Here is a 19166-nt window from a genome sequence, read left to right on the forward strand (position 1 = left end):
CTGAGCAGAGCTCAGGGAGACTCCCTTACACACGACGTGCGGTAGAAAATCTGAGAGACTGAGCCTCTGTGCTGAGGATTCTAAAGGGGTGGTCTCGCCTGACTGGCTGAAGTTTGGGCTTTTTCTAATGAGGCTGATAGTTGTACAATTGAATGTGTTTTTTCCTATTGACTTCAATGAAAAAGAAAAAAAAAAAAGAAAAAAAAAAATCTCTATTTATTGCTTTCTATGTACTGTGGGACTCCCACTTCGACGACGGGGAATGATTCAAGCATGTGAATCTATGAAAGATACCCCAATACTGGAGAAGTAGGATAAAGCAGGATATTGTCTTCCACATATTTAGACACTTGCATATTGATAGAGTTTCATGACAGAATGATCCCTTATGGTTGCATTATGGCTTCTGTTCACCAGGGTACATTTTGGTGAAATCTATGCTTGTCTGACAGTGGGTGCTCCGTCACCAGGGTGCAGACCAGGAATTGTAATAGAGATCATTAAGTCAAAGCAGTCAGTCTATATATATATTGTTAACGGAGAACTAGAAACATGCCTATTGCCCACCCGATGTGTAGCTCCAGCATGAAGGCCAGGAGTGTTTGAAGGGAGCTCTCAGAGCCATGGACTTGAAGTCTCTCTCTCTCTGCAATGTTTCATTGGGCTACAACAATTATCTCTAAAAAGGAACAAGGCTTAGAAATAGGGGTTGCCTGTAACCAAGGACTTCCAACTTGTGAACAGTTACCTGGCTCAGCCAAGGATTCTGCAATCTGGAGAGAATATTTTTTTCTATCTATGGAAGGTCATTTAGAAAGCTTTTGCAAGATATTTAGTTGTTTTTTTTTGTTTTATACAAGGCTTGTGCATGTTCATTCTTTGGAACGCCAATAAAAGCACCAAACCCCCTAAAAACAAACCCTTTTATCAACTGTTGTTTCAACAAGTTTAATGATAGGATAGCCCCGCCACCATAAGGAGCCTCCGTGAGATTAATTGACATCTTCCTGTAGAGTAGATCTGTCTTTTCACCATCATATGCCTCAGTCAGAAAGTCTATAGGATCCACGTGGGCAGAAAGTTTGCAAGAAATCCAAGGAGAGCTCTTCTCCTGGACTCTTCCAGAGCCTCGCTTCAACCATCCTCTGGTATCAATGTGCAAACAACCAATACTTCTTTAAAAAAAAAAATAGGCATTGGTAGACTATTGAGCCCCTGATGCTCAGAAACTCCCCCCGGCTCTTCATACTGGTGTGGCAAAGACTGGTAAAATGGCTACTCTGAACTAGCCAGAGAGCTAAGATATCAGTTATGCCGAACGTCCATGGTAAACCATTCCAAGCTCCTTCTCAAGGCTTTATTTCTTGCAGTTTGTCCCCAACAGTCTTGCAACTTCAACTGGTTTTAGAGGCTTGGTTCATTAATGCTTTTCTAGTCATTTCATACGCCAGAAACAGAGCACCATTAGAAGGAAACGCTCGGATCACAGTTGGCATCAGCCCAGAGTACAGAGCAAGGAAACCTGCAATAGAAATGTGAAACAAGGTTAAGTAAAGTAGCATCAGTATGTCTTCTAAATGTCACATGAATGTTCTTATACAGCTTTAAATACATAAGATATAAAGTAATGCGAAAATTAAAATATATACTAATGAGATTCTACAGTTTGACATAAGAAACCATATGTGACCTTCACCTAGTTCTCACCAAGTCTAAAGTGTAGATAAATCTAGCCTATTATAAAAAAAAATACAAACCTTTCCCTTTGTCCTTATTATTTAACAACAAAAAAAACGGAGGCAACATTCGAAAGCCTTGTATGAAAAGAGCATGCACCCTTACTGCTTCTATTTCAATCAAGAAGGCAAATAAAATGGGGTGCTGCTAAACAGCCCAAGAATACTTGAGGGAGTGCTACTAACTAAATCAGAAACTTGATCAGATTTGTCTGGAGCATTTAGGGCTGTGGTCACACCATGCTTAGGTCAAATTTTAACTAAACATTTTGAAGAAAAACATTTGTTTCTGCTCATCAATCTTGGAAAGCTTATAAAGCCATTTCCAAAGAATATGAAGTACAATAGTCGGCAGGGACACAAATTTAGAAATCAAGACAGTTCAAAGAGGTTGACAAAGTACCTTGAATAAGACATCCCATCAAATATACCCCAAGAACAGATCATGTCACTCTTTTTAGAGGTTGCAAAGAACCATAAAGTTAAATCCAGGCATCTAAAAAGTCTGTCAATGCAGTAAAATTGGAGTTTATTTTTCTACCATTAGCAAAATAAATTAAGTATATCTTTTATGGGAAGGTAGGCAGAAGCAAGCCTCCTCCCTCCAAAAAGAACATTGCTACACAGCGTAGGTCTACAAACTCAACATGAATAAACCACAGTAATACAGAATCTATGTCCTCTGGGCAGATGATACCAATGTGGAGTTTACTGCTAATGCACAATGTTGAAAACCAAACATTGCGTTTCACCACAAGAAACCATTAAGCACAGCGGTTATGACTTAATGCTGAGTTGTAGCTGGAGGCCCTGCATGTCTCGCAATTTATGCCACCATTAATTCCTCCTTACAGCAGGACATTCTAGAGGAAAATCTGATACCATCTTCCCAACAGAGAAGGCAAAGCCCAAAGTGGACTAATATTCAGGGTAATAAGCCAAAAAATGAACATTTATGATTGAATGGCTGAAAAAGAAAATTAGCAGTTTAGAACAGGCAAGTCAAAGTCCTGACTTCATTCTAGTAAAGATAATGCTGCAGGCCCTAAAGAGCAGGGGTGTGGAATTTAATAAAATATCTACTTGTCCATGGGACAGTTTGCTTGTTAAATCCACTTGTGCGGTAAAAAACATCTACACCTTCCCTTTGGTGCCAGGTAGTGCAGTGACAAATTATGGTAGCAATCTCATTATGTAATAGCTCTGATAATAGCCTCACTGATTATGCCAGGCCTACTACTTATAATAGGGCTTAAATACTTGTAATTTAAATCCCTACTATAGCTATTTCCTTATTTTGCCACCTTCCTCAGATCAACATACTGGGGCTGGAGGAAGCAGTAAACAATAGTACCACGACTGGAATGCCTGAGTCTGAAAACCTACTAATTTGCATGTTTAAAGGATTTTCACCAGCTCTTCTCTAATCATTTCCCATAATGAGAAAGGTTGGAAGCTTACTCCTGACAATGGCAGAAGTAGAAGTTCTTCCAGGGTTGGGAAAAAGTGTGTGGAGGGAAAGTGAATTTGTAATCGCTCAACAGATTTTCACATGAGCAAATCTACACATCCATATTTGCTCGTGCTAAAATACAGTTTACAAATATTTTCTAGGAGTATAAGTTCCTGTTCTACTTCTGTAAGTTCTTGTGAATTCATGAAAGCCACTAATTTCAACACCTATTCCATGGGTGCACTTTTGTGATTTTCTTTAAGAATTGGGCCCCTAATTAGGTCTAGTGTTAAGAAAGACATTTTGTTTTTATTAAACTTCTATTTCTGTCTCCTATCCGCTGGCTTTGCTGTGAGTGTTCACATTCTGCTCTTCCACAAGGAGCATATTGGCCCACAAAGTAGTTTTGTTCAGTGCCAGGAACTACTGCGGCAATCAGAGGCATAATAAAACAGTAGGCCCCACCCCCACAAAGAACATGGTGGGGCCACCCAATCCAGACTCACTCAGGGCGGGTGCTGTGCTGAGGGGGCACCCCAGAGGGTGGCTGTGGGGCTTTTGTTATGCCAATGGTGGCAATGTATGCTTTTTGAGACCAAAAACATTTTTTTCTTTTTGCCAGTGATTGTTACAATGGTGTGGGCCTGGCAGCTCCCACAACAATAAAGTGTTTCAATAGCCATGTTAAAAAAAACAAAACAAAAAAAACACACAAACATGGACGTAAACAAAGGACTCAAAAAAAAAATGTCAGATCGGTTAGCTTGCTTATTTTCATGCTTCCCATAATCTTGTTGAAAATGGTAACAGTGATTTTCCATTAGGAATATTTTTGGGAACTTCTAGCATGCATCAACACATTTTACTAAATGACACTTCAAAGAAATAGCACCTAAAATTTCATAGTAGCAAAACGTTGTTTTCGCTACTTGTACTTTTTTCTGAACATTTTATTTTGAAAGCAAAGCTTCTGCAAACATTTGCATCTTATCAGAGAGCATTCTGGGAGCATTATACTTAGCCTCATTTTGTTAAAATTTTCAAATGTGTGCACACTTTTCTTTTTTTACTGGAACTATTGCAAGTAGTGCAGTGTGACCTTAAAACGTTTATTTACAGCACTCACCCTAATAATGAAGGCTTTTCATTAATGAACCATAAATACCATAAGGGTTTGTGCTACAGAGGGTTGGGTCTACATGGCACAAGGACAGCATAAACATGAAAACTTGCTGCCCTTGACCCCAAACAATAGGTCCAGGCATCGGGCAATAGGAATTCCACATCTTTCACCAAACGTAATACATTTTGGAATGAACAGTTGGTCATAAAACAAATCTTCGTTAAGGACTGTATTTGATCTGGCCACACTTTGAAATTCAAGTCCCATTTGGAAATGATTCTCAGTAATTGTGGCACAATACAATAGCTTTTATACAACATATTGGTGTATTGCCTTTATATCGGTAATCAGTTCTGAGAAATAGTAGGAGTTTTAGCCCAGTCATTTAGGACTATGCATAATTCTATGTCATGACCGGAGGCGAGGATTATGCTTAACTTTCTCTACTTTAATCAATAGCAGCCGAGAAAGACAACAATGTTAAACAAACTACTGGTCCCATGAACCCAAAGGATCAGGAAGTAAAAAATGAGCATATCCAATAACATGTAATGGAATGCCAGTAACCAATCAGCAGGCATAAGTCCCAACGAAGTCCATTGTTAGTGCCTGCAACTCTCCTTTCTTTGCTGCTCGCAGCTGAGATCAGTCATGATTTTATCTCCTTTCAGTAAAATGTTTTTACAATTAAAAAAAAAAATGTTTTACTGTTATTTTATTAATATTTTTCTACTATCTACTTGTTTCTCTTCCTCAGCCGCGGGAACGGTTTTCCACTCCTTCGCAGCTACTGAAACCGTCCAGTGTGACTCAAGCAGTGTCTCGGGCTCACCAGTGGGCGCTCTGTGCTGATGCTCTCGCGCACTCAGCTTGGAACGTTCAGTCTCTTGGAGCCGAGCATTTCCTGCACACAGCTTTCTCTATAGATTGGGGTCTGTAAAGCCACCTCAGTTTTTTCTATCCTCATTATTTTATGAGGCCCTGTTCTGAAGGGTCTGTATTATTTACATTGTTATCTGAATACATTCCCCTGTGCCCTTTTTACGGTCCGTATTATTGCTGTCTTTTCATTCAGGAAACTTTTTTCTCAGGCACTTTACCCCAATTAAATTATCCTCACACCAGGGGTGTTTATGTCCCTGGGTTGGACCCCTTTTACAGTTTAGATCTGCCCTTAAACATCTAGAATGACACCCAGTCCTATATTAAGATAAGGGATACTCTCCTAATATATACTAAAGCCTCCTCACCTCCTTTCTTTTCAACTACTTAAATACAGTTCTATATAATCCTTATGGAATTTAATGAGGAGAAATTGTTTGATGTATTAGATGCCTCTATCTACTGGGCAGTCTCTGAAGCCATTGCTCCCTTAGAGGAACGACTGTCCCTACAAATTGTACGAGTGTGTGCTAGGCTAGTCTCCTCTACCCCTCACCCTTCAGCTCCTACTCCCTAACCCACTACTGAGGGCCCTGCAAAGTACCGTCGTGAAGCAGGAGTCGATCAAGATACGTTTGATCACGTTAAACAGGCTTTCATGTCAAATGATGTTGGCCCATTTACAGATACTTCCTCATCTCTCAACAATTATCACTTTTCGGACAATTACATTGATCCAAATGAAAACCCTGGCCCTTCTAGACCCTGGCCCTTCTAGACCTTGGCTTCCTTCCCTACAAGCTCCTTCTGACTCCACCCCTGAATCTTCCAATATGTTAGACCCAGATGACATCCTCCACCCTCGTTCTTCCGAAAGGGCTCCAGCTGAGAAAGTTGCCAATTATGTGGCAGGTCGCATTAAAAAACCTTCAGAAAAATAAATCACAGTTGTCGCAGGGCAGACTGTCCCTGCCCCTCTTTGCCTGGTAAGGTTGCCTTGACCCCAGAACTAGACCCTAGAATGTCTACCTTTTTCCACAAATTCATCAAGGATCCTAAAAAGGTATACATAGGTCCTGGCAGGCGTGCCAGGACAAGTTATTAGATGTCCTCGGTCCCCTAAAAAACATTTTAGATACAGCAGAGGATGCAAAGGCTTCAGGGTCTGTTATCTCTTTGAGATACTCTCTGGTTGGGCACCTTGTGCCATCATTTTCCTGGGAAATGTTAACTGTGCTCTATCAACTGAGCATCGCTGGGCACTCTTAAAGTAGATCCTAAATTAGGTGACTTGGCAGATTCTGAATCGGGTCCAGTGGATCAGGGTGGACTATTTGGTGAGCCTTTTATCAAGAAACTCTGAAAGTTTGTAAATACCTTCACGTTAGACAAAGCTCAGTCTTCAATTAAAAAAAAAAAAATCCCCCTTCCTGTGTTTTCCACGGGGCCGGTCGAGGCAGGGGCTGCTCGTCCGACCGCCTCTATTCACAACACTCCTTCCTAGGACAAGGATCCCAATCAGGTCAACCTCAGGACCAAGCTCAATTTCAAACTTCTATCTGACTAGAGGCCAGAGTTTCAGAGAACAAAGAAGTAAGAGGTAAGAGCTCTTCCTTTGTCTCTTCTAATAGTATATGGCCATCTGGCGAATTTTACCCAGGCTTGGCAGTCAATCACAGGAGATGCATGAGTTCTACAAACTATCAGAGGTTTCCACATAGAAATTCACGGCAACCCAAAACAGGTACTTATTCATCGGCCTATTTTTCCTCGCTGGTGGACGCGGAGGTTGCGGTTCTGCTGGAAAGACGCTATTTGGCCAGCGCAACCTCATCGTCATGGCTTCATCAGCAACCTTTACTTAGTCAACAAAGAAAATGGAGGCCAACAGCCCGTCATAAACCTTCACGACTTAAACAATTGGCTTGTCTATCGACATTACAAAATGGAAGGGATTCACCTTCTTCGCAATGTTTTGCGTCCTTTGGACTGGTTAGCATGTTTGGATTTAGAGGACGCATACTTAACCATTCCAATTGTCCCTCCTCAAAGGAGTTTACTCCAATTCGTTTGGCGTCAAACCTTCGAATTTGCCACCTTCCATTCAGCTTCTCCTCGGCTCCGTGGTGTTTCACCAAGGTCCTCAAACCGGTGGTGGAACACCTTAGAGCGCAGGGTATACGACTATTTATCTAGATGACATCCTTCCATTGGCCCAGTGCCCTCGGAAGTTAGCTCTTCATCTACAAGTTACTACTTATCTTTTACAACAGCTAAGTTTTATTATAAACAAATCCAAACATCTTTTGATCCCTTGTCAAAAGGCAGTCTTTATAGGCTTTGTAATAGATTCCGTCTCAGGCACCCTCAGTCTTCCATCTAGGAAAATGGAGAAAATTTTTATTTCTCAGCGTCAGATTGCCCATTTGGTAGGTCTCCTCTCTTCCTCCATCCAGGCGATATTTCCTGGCCCTCTCCATTTTCGAGCTCCACAACATCTAAAAGCTGCTAATTTACACAAAGGTTTTTCTTACTCACATGATCCTCCTCTCGGAAGAAGCTCAAAAGTAGGTTCATTGGCGGCTCTCCCACATGGATGCCTGGAACGGCAGAGCTATTTTTGTCTAGGCTTCTGACCTGGTAATCGAATCAGACGCCAGCAGACCAGGCTCAGATGTCTATTCTCCTGAAAATTGACATTATTTCATCTGGAGGGGGGTTTTTGGTGTTGGGGGAGGGGGGGGGGGGGGGGGACGGATTTCGGTCCAAAACAGTCAGATCTCGCAATCCAGTTTTTAGAAATATTACCTAGACCATAAAATTTATGTGACGGCAGAGTACCTTCCGGTCAAGACAACCAAGTGGCAGACTTTCAAACCGGACATTTCTGAGACACCAGTCTCTGGAAGCTCCATCAGGATCTCTTTTCTAACCTCAATGACCACCAACTTCCCAGATTTTGCAGCTGGAGGCTGGAGGCCGGAGCCCCTAGCGGCTGCCACAGATGCTTTTCTCCAGGACCGGAATCGAGAGAGGTTATGCTTTTCCTCCTTTCGCAATGATCACCCGCACTTCCGCACAGGTATGTCGCCAGCATGCCAATATAGTCCCGAAGACACTCATTTGGAGATCTCCAGTTTGGTTTCCAGTTCTTATGGAACTTTGAGATTTTCCAATCCAACTTCCCCCATTTCCTTAGATTCTTCTCAATCCGGATCATGTGTCTCACCAAATGGTTCTGGAAGGCTCTTTATCTCTGATGGCGTGACGAATTTCAGGAGACGATGGTCGGTCCAGGGCCTTTTGGGCCAAGCGCAGGAACTCTTATTCAAAGCCTGGGTTCCCAGCACAACCAAACAATACAAGTGAGCCTGGACTTGCTGGTCTTGTGTTTGCGATGAAATCTCAATCCCATGGACTCTGATGTAGTGCATATCATTTTTTTTTCCAGCCTATCTATGGAGGGCGTGGCTTACTGCTCTATCAATACTTTCAGATCAGCCATTTCTGCTGGTCATTCTCCCTTGAATGGGTTCCCCTTCTTGTGGGCAGTCTTCTACGAGGGATCAGTCCCTCCCTCCCTCTAGAACCACTACTCATTTCTTTGGGATGTTAATCAGGTTGTCCAGAAAAGAGCTTACAGAAAAATTGGCACTGCTTCTCTGTCTGGTATCCTGGTATTCAATACTGGAGAACTTCAGTTACTCTTGGATCTTTCATAGATTCACATGCTTGGATCAAAATAGCAAGCAATACAGTAAAATTAAATATACAATAGTTTTTGAGAAAGAGGATGGTGGGAGAACAAGAAAGAGGCTCACCTTAATGAAAGATGTCGCAACACTGCCTGTCCCACAGCCGTACCTGCCGTATGGCTCTCATCCAGATAATAATGTCTTGTAAATGTGTGCCTGCTCGACCAACTCGCCACCCTGCAGATGTGCTGAATTGAACTCCTGCAAAGCGGGCCATAGGCGTAGCCATGGCTCTCGTAGAATGGGCTGTTACTGTGCCTTGTAACTTTTTACCAGCCTGCGCATGACAACACTGAACAGTGGCAGCTATCAATCAATCAAAGAAATTTGTAGAGCGCGCTACTCACCCGTGAGGGTCTCAAGGCACTGAGGGAAGGAGACTGGGAGGAGGGGGGGGGGGGAGGGGGGAAGGGTGCAGGGAGGGTCACTGATCGAACAACCATGTCTTGAGGTTATTTCTGAAGACCAGTAGGACTTTGGTTTTGCGAAGGTCAGGGGGAGGGAGTTCCAGGATTTGGGGGCGAGGTAGGAGAAAGACCTGCCTCCTGTGGTGGTGCGTTGGATACGGGGGACTGTGGCTAGGGAGAGGTCGGCTGATAGGAGTTTGCGTGTGGGAGTTAACTATCATTGAGGTAGGTTGGGCCGGTGTTGTGGAGGGATTTGTGCGCGTGGATGAGGACCTTGAATGGGATTCTCTTGTCTATGGGGAGCCAGTGAAGGGATCTGAGATGTGGCGAGATTCGTTCGTGGCAGGCGAGGCCAAGGACGAGGCGTGCGGCTGTGTTCTGGATTCTCTGGAGTTTGAGTTGGAGTGTGGTGCCGGCGTAGAGGGCATTACGGTAGTCTAGTCTGCTGCTGATGATGATGATTGCGTGGGTGACAGTCTTTCTGGTTTCTGGGGGAATCCATTTGAAGGATTTTTTTTAAAAAAAAATTATTATTTTTTAGAGTGCGGAGTGTGTTGAAGCAGGAGGAGGTTAGAGCATTGATTTGCTGTGTCATGGAGAGGGAGGGGTCGAGGATGATGCTGAGGTTGCGTGCGTGGGTTGCGGGGCCTAGGGCGGTGGGCCACCAGGGGTCGCCCCATGCGGTTTTGTTGGGGCCGAAGATGATGATCTTGGTTTTGTTTGAGTTGAGCTTGAGGTGGTTAGTGGTCATCCAGCTGGCGGTGTCGAGGAGAGCGGCGTGTAGGTTGGTTTTGGCTGTGGTGGGGTTGCGGGTGAGGGAGAGGAGGAGTTGGGTGTCATCTGGAGAGGATAGTGATTCCGTGTGCTCTGAGGATGTTGGCTAGGGGGGGGGATCATGTAGATGTTGAAGAGTGTGGGGCTGAGAGAGGACCCTTAGGGGACTCCGCAGGTGATCTTGGTAGTGTTGGAGTGGGAGGGTGGAAGGGCGGAAGGCGGACTCTCTGGGTCTGGTCGGTGAGGAAGGAGGTGAGCCAGTCTAAGGCTTTGTGGCGAATCCCTATGTTGTGTAGGCGTGTGCAGAGTGTGTGGTCGCAGACGGTGTCAAAGGCTGCGGAGCGGTCTAGGAGGATGAGTGCGACGTTCTCGTCTTTGTCGACTTTGGTCCTGATGTCGTCAGTGCATGCGATGAGGGCGGTTTCTGTGCTGTGGTTCTTGCGGAACCCAGATTGTGAGGGGTCAAGGGTGTTTGCTTCGAGGAAGTGGGATAGGAGGGTGTTGACCAATTTCTCTGCAACCTTGGCGGGGAAAGGGAGATGGGGCGGTAGTTGGAGAGGATCTCTGGGTCGGCTTTTTTTTTTTTTTAGGAGAGCGGTAATTTCCGCATGCTTCCAGGGGTCTGGGTAGGTGGCAGAGTCGAAAGAGGAGTGGATTATGTTGTAGAGTACGGGGGCGATGTTAGGGCTAGCTTTGTTGTAGATGCGGTGTGGACAGGGGTCAGAGGGGGAACCGGAGTGGATGGAGTTCATGTTTTTTTCGGTTTCTTCATGTGTGGTGGGGGTCCAGGTGGAGAGTATGGTGGGGGGGTCCTGAGTGGGGGTTGGGTGAGTGAGGGGTATGTGTGGGGGCTGTGTGTGGTATGAAGCTGTTGTGGATGTCCAGGATTTTGTGGAGGAAGTGGTTGGAAAGGGCGTCACATAGGGGCTGTGTGTGTGTGTGTGTGTGTGTGTGGGGTTTATGTTGCTGGCTTTGGGTTTGGCAAGTTCATTGATGATGGTGAAGAGTTCTTTGCTGTTTTGAGAGTTGTTGTAAAGGCGTGTCTTGTAGTGATCTCTTTTGGCGGTGCGTATGAGTTGGTGATGGTGCGAATGGTGGTTTTGAGGGTGGAGCAGTTGGTTGTGGAAGATTCTAGTCTCCATATTTTCTCAGCTTGGCGGCATTTGCGCTTGGAGTCTTGGAGTTCAGGGGTGAACCATGGGGCGTTCATGATGTAGTGGGTGGCGATGTGTTTTCTGAGGGGGGCTAGTGTGTCTGCGCAGGTAGTGATCCATTTGGGGAGGTTGTGTGCTCCTGTGTTGGGGTCGTTGGTGTGTGTGTGTGGGGGGGGGGGGGGGGGGAGGGGTTATGGGCCAGTTGGGAGTTTAGTCGTTCTGTGGGGATCTTGTCCCACATGCGGTAGGGTGTGGTGTGTTGGTGGTAGTGTGTGGGGGGTTTGGTGAAGGAGAAGTGGATGCAGCAGTGGTCAGTCCAGAGGAGTTCAGTGGTGTGGGTGTAGGCTATGTGTTGGCTTGAGGTGAAAATTGCATCAAGCATGTGTCCTGCTGAGTGGGTGGGTGCGGTGACCAGTTGTTTGAGTCCGAGGTTGGTGAGGTTGTCTATGAGGGAGGTAGTGTTGTGGTCTTGTGGGTTTTCTAAGTGAAAGTTGAAATCACCGAGGATGATGTAGTCTGTGGAGGTGAGGGCGTGTGAGCTGATGCTGTCGGCGATGGTGTCGCAGAAGGCAGGACGGGGCGGGCGGTCTGTAGATTAGTGTACCTCTAAGGGTGGAGTTGTTGTTAATGTGGATGAGGAAGTGCATGTGTTCAGTGTTGTCGATGGTGTCTTGGGAGCTGGTGGTGACTTTGATGGTGTCTCTGTGTAGGATGGCGATGCCACCGCCTGGTCTGTTGAGGCGGTCTTTGTGTTGGAGTTTGTATCCCTTGGGGGTGGCTATGGCTATGTCGGGTTCTGAGGAGGGGTTGGTCCAGGTTTCTGTGAGGAAGGCGATGTCAGGTGAGTGTGATGTGATGAGGTCCCAGAGTTCTATGGCATGTTTGTGAATGGAGTGGATGTTGAGGAGCAAGCAGTTAAGGTGGTTGTGGCGGGTGGCGTTGGTGTGGTGCGTGAGGGTGTTTTTGCGGGGTGTGTTCTGGTTGTGGGCTGGTGTGCTGCGGGGTTGGTTGGTGGGGGCAGGGTGGGTGAGTCTTGTGTTGGGGGTGTTGTGTTTGTTGAAGGTGGGGTCGCAATATTTGGTGTGTGGTGTGAGGGATGACGAGCAGGAGAAGTGGCAGGTGTGGCAGGTGAAGGGACCATGAGTGTGTGTGTGTGGGGCTAGATGTGGTGCATGAGGGGCAGGGGCCTGGGTTGAGAGAGTGGAGGGTGAGGGGGGAGTAGGTGTGTGAGAGGGCCAGGGGTTCTGGCACTGGGCGCGGTCCAGGCGCGGACGGGCGCAGATGGGCTTGACTTTGGCGCACCCACGCCGCAGCTGCCATAAGAGGAGGGGAGGGTGGGAGTGGCAGGTGGGAGGCCTGTCCAATGAGAGGGCTGGGGGTGGGGCCGCAGGGGATGCAGCAGCGGTGAAAAACACTAAGGAAGCGGTGAGAAGGAGGGGGGAGGCGGGAGGGGCGGCAGCAGCAGGGAAAAACACTAAGGAAGCGGTGAGAAGGAGATGGGAGGTGCCGCAGGGGACGCAGCGGCGGGAAAAACACTAAGGAAGCGGTGAGAAGGAGGGGGAGGTGAGAGGGGCCGCAGGGGACGCAGAGGCAGGGAAAAACACTAAGGAAGTGGTGAGAAGGAGGGGGGAGGCGGGAGGGGCCACAGCGGCGGGGAAATAAGCAAAGAGGGAACGGGAAAGAAGGTGGCGCGGAAGACGGAGCGGGGAGCGACCTACCTGCAAACAGGGTCAAAGGTTGCTCCCTGCTAGCGCGCCGCGGCTGCCATAAGAGGGGAGGGTGGGAGTGGCAGGTGGGAGGGCCTATCCAATGCAAGGGCTGGGGGGTGGGGCAGCAGGGGACGCAGCGGCGGGGAAAAACACTAAGGAAGCGGTGAGAAGGAGGGGGGAGGCGGGAGGGGACGCAGCAGCGGGGAAATAAGCAAAGAGGGAAAGGGAAAGGAGGTGGCACGGAAGGCGGAGCGGGGAGCGACCTACCTGCAAGCAGGGTCAAAGCTATCCATCTTGCAATAGTTTTCTTAGTTACTGAGAGACCTTTCCTGATACCTCTGTATGCCAGGAACAACTGGTCTGATCTCTTTATGTGATGAGTTCTGTGTAAATAGAAATTGAGACACCTTTTGATATCTAGTGAGCGGAGGGACTTTTCTGCTGCTGTCTGTAGATTTGGAAAAAAAACATTCTGAGAACAACTGGCTCATTTAAATGAAAATAGGATGGAACTTTCGGAATGAATTTAGGGTTTCTCCCGAGGATAACCCTGTCTGCAGTGAACTGCAGGAAAGGTTTTTTGATGCTGAAAGCCTGTATATTGCTCACCCTCTTCGCAGAAGTAAGACACAAAAGTATTGCAGTTTTCCAGGTAAGATGCTTTAGCTCCGATGTGTGTATCGGTTCGAATGGTGGCTTCATTAGCTGCCCTAGAACTACATTCAGATACCACACTGGCGGGGGTTTCTTAACTGGAGGAAAAACCCTGAAGAGACCCTTGATGGACTGTTTAATTACTCGAGAGGAGCTCAAAGATGGCGCGTCTAAAGCGTGCAATTGCTGCCAGGTGTACTTTTATCGAACAATGCAATAGTTTAGATTTTGCCAGGTGGAGTAAGTACGGAAGAATCTGTTCTGGCGGTGCTTTGAGTGGGTGGATGTTTGCGGACTCGCACAAAAGACAGAAGTGCTCCCACTTGAGCTTATAGGTTTTGTTTGTTGCCTTGGCTTTTGCCTTTGCCAGTATTCCTCTGCAGTCTGCTGGAATGACTAGCGATGCAAATTCATTGTATTCAGGATTCGGGCTGATAAGTGTAGCGATGCTGGGTCCGGATGCCGTATCTGGTCCCTGTTCATTGCCAACAGGTCTGCTGTCATCCTGAGTTGCCAGCAAGGTTGCTCTGAGAGGAGTTTGGTGACCCAGTACTGCCTGGGCAACCTGGGGGCTATCAGGAGTCTGCAAGGTTCTCTCAATTTTATTACCCTTGGGATCAATGGAAATGGAGGAGAGGCGTAGGCATATACTCATGACCATTGCATCGAAAATGCATTCCCCCATGATCACTCTTGGGGATGCCAGCTTGCAAAGTACAGGCATTTCTTGTTCTCTCTCGTTGCAAAGAGGTAAAGCTTCGGTCTTCCCCAGCTCTGGAACAGCTCCTTTGTCCTGTGTTGATTTAGTTCCCATTCATGGTATGGAATGGTGATTCTGCTTAACAAATCAGCAGAAAGATTGTGCAGTCCTGGCATATGTTCCTCTTTTAAGACTATGTGATGTTGAAGTGCCCAGATCCAGATGTCTTGAGCGTGAGCAGATAGCGTATGGGAACGCATTCCTCCCAGTTTGTTCAGATAGAACATACTGGTTGTATTGTCTGTTCAAATGAGGACCAACGAGCCTGTGATGTTGGGAAGAAGAGCCTTCAATGCTAAGGGGATAGCCCTGAGTTCCAGTTGGTTGATATGGAGGTTTCTCTCCTCCGTGGACCATTTCCCACTTATCCTAAGTTCGGGGAGTTGCACTTCCCAACATTCTAACGATGCATCTGTTATTATGAAATCTGGTATCACTTTAAAGTATCCGAGACCCTCTGTTAAATATATCTCCAATTTAATTGTTGGGATAATGTGAATAGGATCGTCAAACAAGTCCTGTGTCTGGATCCATTGCTCGTCGAGTTGTTGCTGAAGGGGCCTCATGCGTAAGCAACAGTTTGGGACCAAGGGAATGCATGAGGAAATAATTCCCATGAACAACTTGTATATTCGGACAGAAACTTACTTTCTTTCAGGAAGTTTGGTTGCAAGTTGGTGGATTTTTGCCTGTCTGTTCTCAGAGGGAAAGGCCTTGTCCTTCACTGTGTCCAGAATGGCTCCCAAGAAAGTCAACCCTGTTGTTGGTTTTAGCTGTGACTTTTTATAATTTGTTGTCAGGCCTACTATGCTGAATAACGAAAGTCAGGTGGCTGTTGCTTCCGCTGTTTGTCTTGAAGTAGGAGCTTTTATCAGCAATCGTCCAAGTACGGGAATACTTGCCTGAGATGAGCAGCCACTGTGAAAATTCTGGGGGGGAAGATTTTAGCTCGAAAGGGAATACTTAGAACTGAAAGTGTATTCCTGCTATCTGCCAATATAGGAATCTACGATGAGTCAGGGTTTATTGGTGCGTGGAAATGTGCGTCCTGAAAATCTAATGACCCCATGTGATCCCTGTGGTTCAGGAGTTGTAATATGTCATGTAGCGTAACCATGCTAAAAGTTTGCTTCTTTAGAAAACGGTTTAACTTCCGAAGGTCGAGTATTGGTCGCCATTCTCCCCAGGACTTCAAGACAAGAAAGAAGCGCAAGTAGAATCCTATTTCTCTGATGTTTTGGGAACGGTCTCTATCGTTTCTTTCTTTATCATGCGGGATAATTATTTTAAAAGTTGCTCAATCAAGGTGGTGGTGGGCCTGAAGGTGGAGTGTTTGGGGGATCCTGAAGACATTCTAGTGAGTGTCCTCAAAATTACATCCAGAACCCACCTGTCAGAAGTTATACTGGACTATTGTAGGAGATGATTTACAATGCATCCTCTGATCCAATACTGTGCGGAGGAAGTTGGTATATATTGGAGGTCATAATTTTCTATTGTCTCTGCCCCTTGCAGGTAACTCCTTTGGGAGGCTGCTTATCTGCTGCAGTTGGTGGTTGTCTCTACTGCTGCTGTTTTCCATACTGTTGGCGGTCCTGTGGCACTGCCTGTATTGTTGGTAGCCTGCTCGAAATGAATAATTCCCCCTTCCCCTAGCTCCTCGAAAGGGCTGTTTCCGGAACTGAGGGGTGCCTTAGGATCTGGCCAGGGCAGTGTCTGTATTTATTGACTGTAGGGTGTCATCTATATGTTTGCCAAACAAGGACTCCATCAAATGGCATATCTAGGATTCTTGTTTGGACCTCTAGGCGAAAAGATGTGGATTTTAACCATCCCTGCCTACGCAATACTGCAGATCCTGCTAATTGTCTGAAACCTGTAGTAGAGATGTCTATGGCGCAGTCAATCATCAATCATCTCTGCTGAGACTCGCTCCCCCTCCTCTAAGATTGTACTTGCTTTTGCATATTCGGGCAGTAAGTCAATGTACGGTGCTATTTCTGACCACATTTGGCAGTCATAGCGGGCTAGAATGGCCAGCGAATTTGCTGCTCTAACTGCCATCATGGAAAATCTCTTTCCAAAGCTATCCAGTCTACGTCCATCTTTGTCCAGAGGCGATGTAATCGGCATAGAAGGTTTTTTTTTTTTTTTGCGTCGCTATGCAGACTGCAACACTATTGAATCCAGTTTTGGCTGACCTATGAGGCAAGATGGCGAACTGTCCAAGGGCTTATATTTTTTCTCCAGGTGTGGAATGAGCGGAGGCACAGTGGCGGGATTCTTCATGGCTTTTAAACCACCCTGCCAGATAAAATCCACTATAGATATGGCCCTTACAGATTTTCTTGCTTCTTTAAATTCATAAAGAAAACATTCTGTTTCCTTAGTTAACAATGGCAGTTCAAATCTTTTAGCTGCACGGTCCATCAAACTGTGGAAGCCCCCAACATCCTCGGGTGGAGAATCAAATGGTGCTGCCTATGGTGGAGAGGGAACAAAGTATTCATCCCACTCATTCTGATCAAATATTCTTTTGCTGATTTTGTCCCTCTTTTGTGTCATCTGACAAGGGCACATTTTCTGCTATGGGCTACGTCAAGTTAGAAGCGGCATCTTGCGCAGAGATTTTCAATGTGGAAACCAATGGAGTGGACCTTTGCAATGGAACAAGTGTTTGAAAAAGTTGCTGCAGCAGTGGAACTTGCGTTATAGGTGATGCAGGAAGCAAAGATGGAAATCTTTGGTAATAGTCTTGAAACATACTCTGAAAATTTATTAGAGATGCTAGCATCGGAAGAGATTATTCCTCGTGAAATTCCACATGCTCACGTTGCCTTTGGTAAGCTGAACCGTAATAACCCTGGTACTGCTCATTGTCATCGTCTAAGTCCTGACATTTCACCCTTAGCTGCGATAGGCTACTAGCTGTGCCAAAAGGTCGGTCATTATCTGAGTCGCCATCATCAAGGTGGTGAATAGGCAGGTAAGGCACGATTTTACTTGGTGATTTATGGATAGGTAGGATTGCTTGATCTGATGAGCTGCTTTTCAATGGTATGAGAGATAGCGGTGGAAATTCTCATTGTGAAAAGGTAGAATGATGCTGTCTCGTCGACTATTTAGCTGACAAGTGCTGTTCCACAGGCTGTAAAACTAATGATGATGGCGTTGTTGTAATTTCTGCATCTGGATTGGTCATCAACAGGCCAGTTGACGGAGTTGTCGACGAGACAGCTACCGTCGACAGTGTGGTCGCCGATGCAATTTTAGATGACGAGGTCTTGTTTGTCGATGGTGGCCTCGTCCACAAGCTCTTTCTCGAGGACGTTGTCAACAAAATTAAAGCATATTGCCCTTGAGCTGTCGATGGTGTGTGCGCGCTAACGAGGCACAGACATAGGTCGTTGATGGAACATCGGACGAACGGCATTTGATAGCCTTCAGTGTTATGATCGTCATTGAGGACAGCAAAGACGTTGACAATCAGGCAAATTTGGCGAAGTAAAGGTAGGAGTTACTGTTGACAAGCGTGTCAACGATGGTTTGTTTGTCGCCGTTTGACGAAGAATTAGATTTCTTTACTTTCAATGTCGACGGAGCAGATTGTGCGGCACCTTTAAGAACAGTGTCTTTCAGTGAAGGAGTAGTGGGCAGAGACTTAGGTAAGAGTTGCTTGGAGCTTGAAAGCTGATCTTTGTACCTCCTCACCTTGCCACTGTCCGCATGTATGTAATTTTTTTACTGACCTTTGCTGTTGCCGCTGAAGAATGTTTTTCTTCAATCCTCTGCCTCTTACTTGAAGTTGTGGCCTGTGAGGAATTATCACTATCATCCTCAGATAAAGGATACTCTCTGGTCTTAAGTTTCTGAAGCCACAATAAAAGTCTGCCTTCTCTGTCCTTTAGAGATTTTTGAGAGAAAGTCCAGTAGATTTTACAGTCTTTTACCTTATGATACGGATACAAATACATTTTTTGTGAGGACCCCCAAGATTGAAGTCTTTTCTTCCCACAGCTGTCATAAGGCCTGAAAAGGCTTTTCTTCAAAATATGGGACATATCCATTACTGTTCTAAGTAATAATTCACAAAGAAGTATAATCTTGGGAGGAAGAAAGAGGTAGTTGAGAAGAGGTCAAGGAGACTCCCTTCACACGTGTTATAGAAAATCGGAGGTGAATCAACCTCTGTTGGGAGTGTTTTAGAGGGTGCTGGCGTCTGGTCAAGGAAGTAGCTAGGCTATTAAACAGAATGTGCATTGCCATTATAGTCTACGATACTAACATGTATCGCTTTATACCGTTAGACTCCCACTTCGACGATGGGGAATATTCAAGCATGTGAATCTATGAAAGATCCAATACTGGAGAAACAGTATCTCCTTTGAACGCCAATTTCAAAGAGGGGAATACTATGCCAGCTTCAACACCTTCCTCTGTTTTCACTACAGTTGGAACATGCTCAAGCTCTTTGCGTGCTCTGACCAATGAGCCGAGGATTGGCCCTCTACAAACTTTTACGAATGAATTCATAAATCCCTGTATCAAAGACATTCAAGGAAAGCAGGGAAGACAGGGTAACAGGAGAGCTGAATAATGCTAAAATAGCCCTTTTACATTCAGAAAACCTTGGCAGAAATTCAAACCCCAAAAAAACGAATCAAAATGAAGTTGCTAGTGCACCAACTACAACCGCAGATATTAAATGTGAATGCCAAAAAAAATCAACATATTTAGACTTGGAACAGAGCTAGCCAAG

At 45.7% G+C, this 19166-nt stretch overlaps 1 protein-coding gene across 3 annotated transcripts in view; it reads right to left on the reverse strand.

The window, feature by feature from the left end:
• Positions 1-932: 932 nt before the first annotated feature.
• LOC138260632 (mitochondrial ornithine transporter 1-like) overlaps positions 933-19166 on the reverse strand; it is a 153952-nt gene continuing 135718 nt past the window's right edge. For all 3 annotated transcript variants that reach the window (XM_069209179.1, XM_069209177.1, XM_069209180.1), the window contains exon 7: positions 933-1522. In XM_069209179.1, coding sequence (XP_069065280.1) covers positions 1395-1522 — 128 coding nt within the window. In that variant the 3' untranslated portion in view covers positions 933-1394. The remainder of the gene's footprint in view (positions 1523-19166) is intronic.

The sequence above is a fragment of the Pleurodeles waltl genome, chromosome 2_1, assembly GCF_031143425.1.
Source record: "Pleurodeles waltl isolate 20211129_DDA chromosome 2_1, aPleWal1.hap1.20221129, whole genome shotgun sequence".
Taxonomy (NCBI): Eukaryota; Metazoa; Chordata; class Amphibia; order Caudata; family Salamandridae; genus Pleurodeles; species Pleurodeles waltl.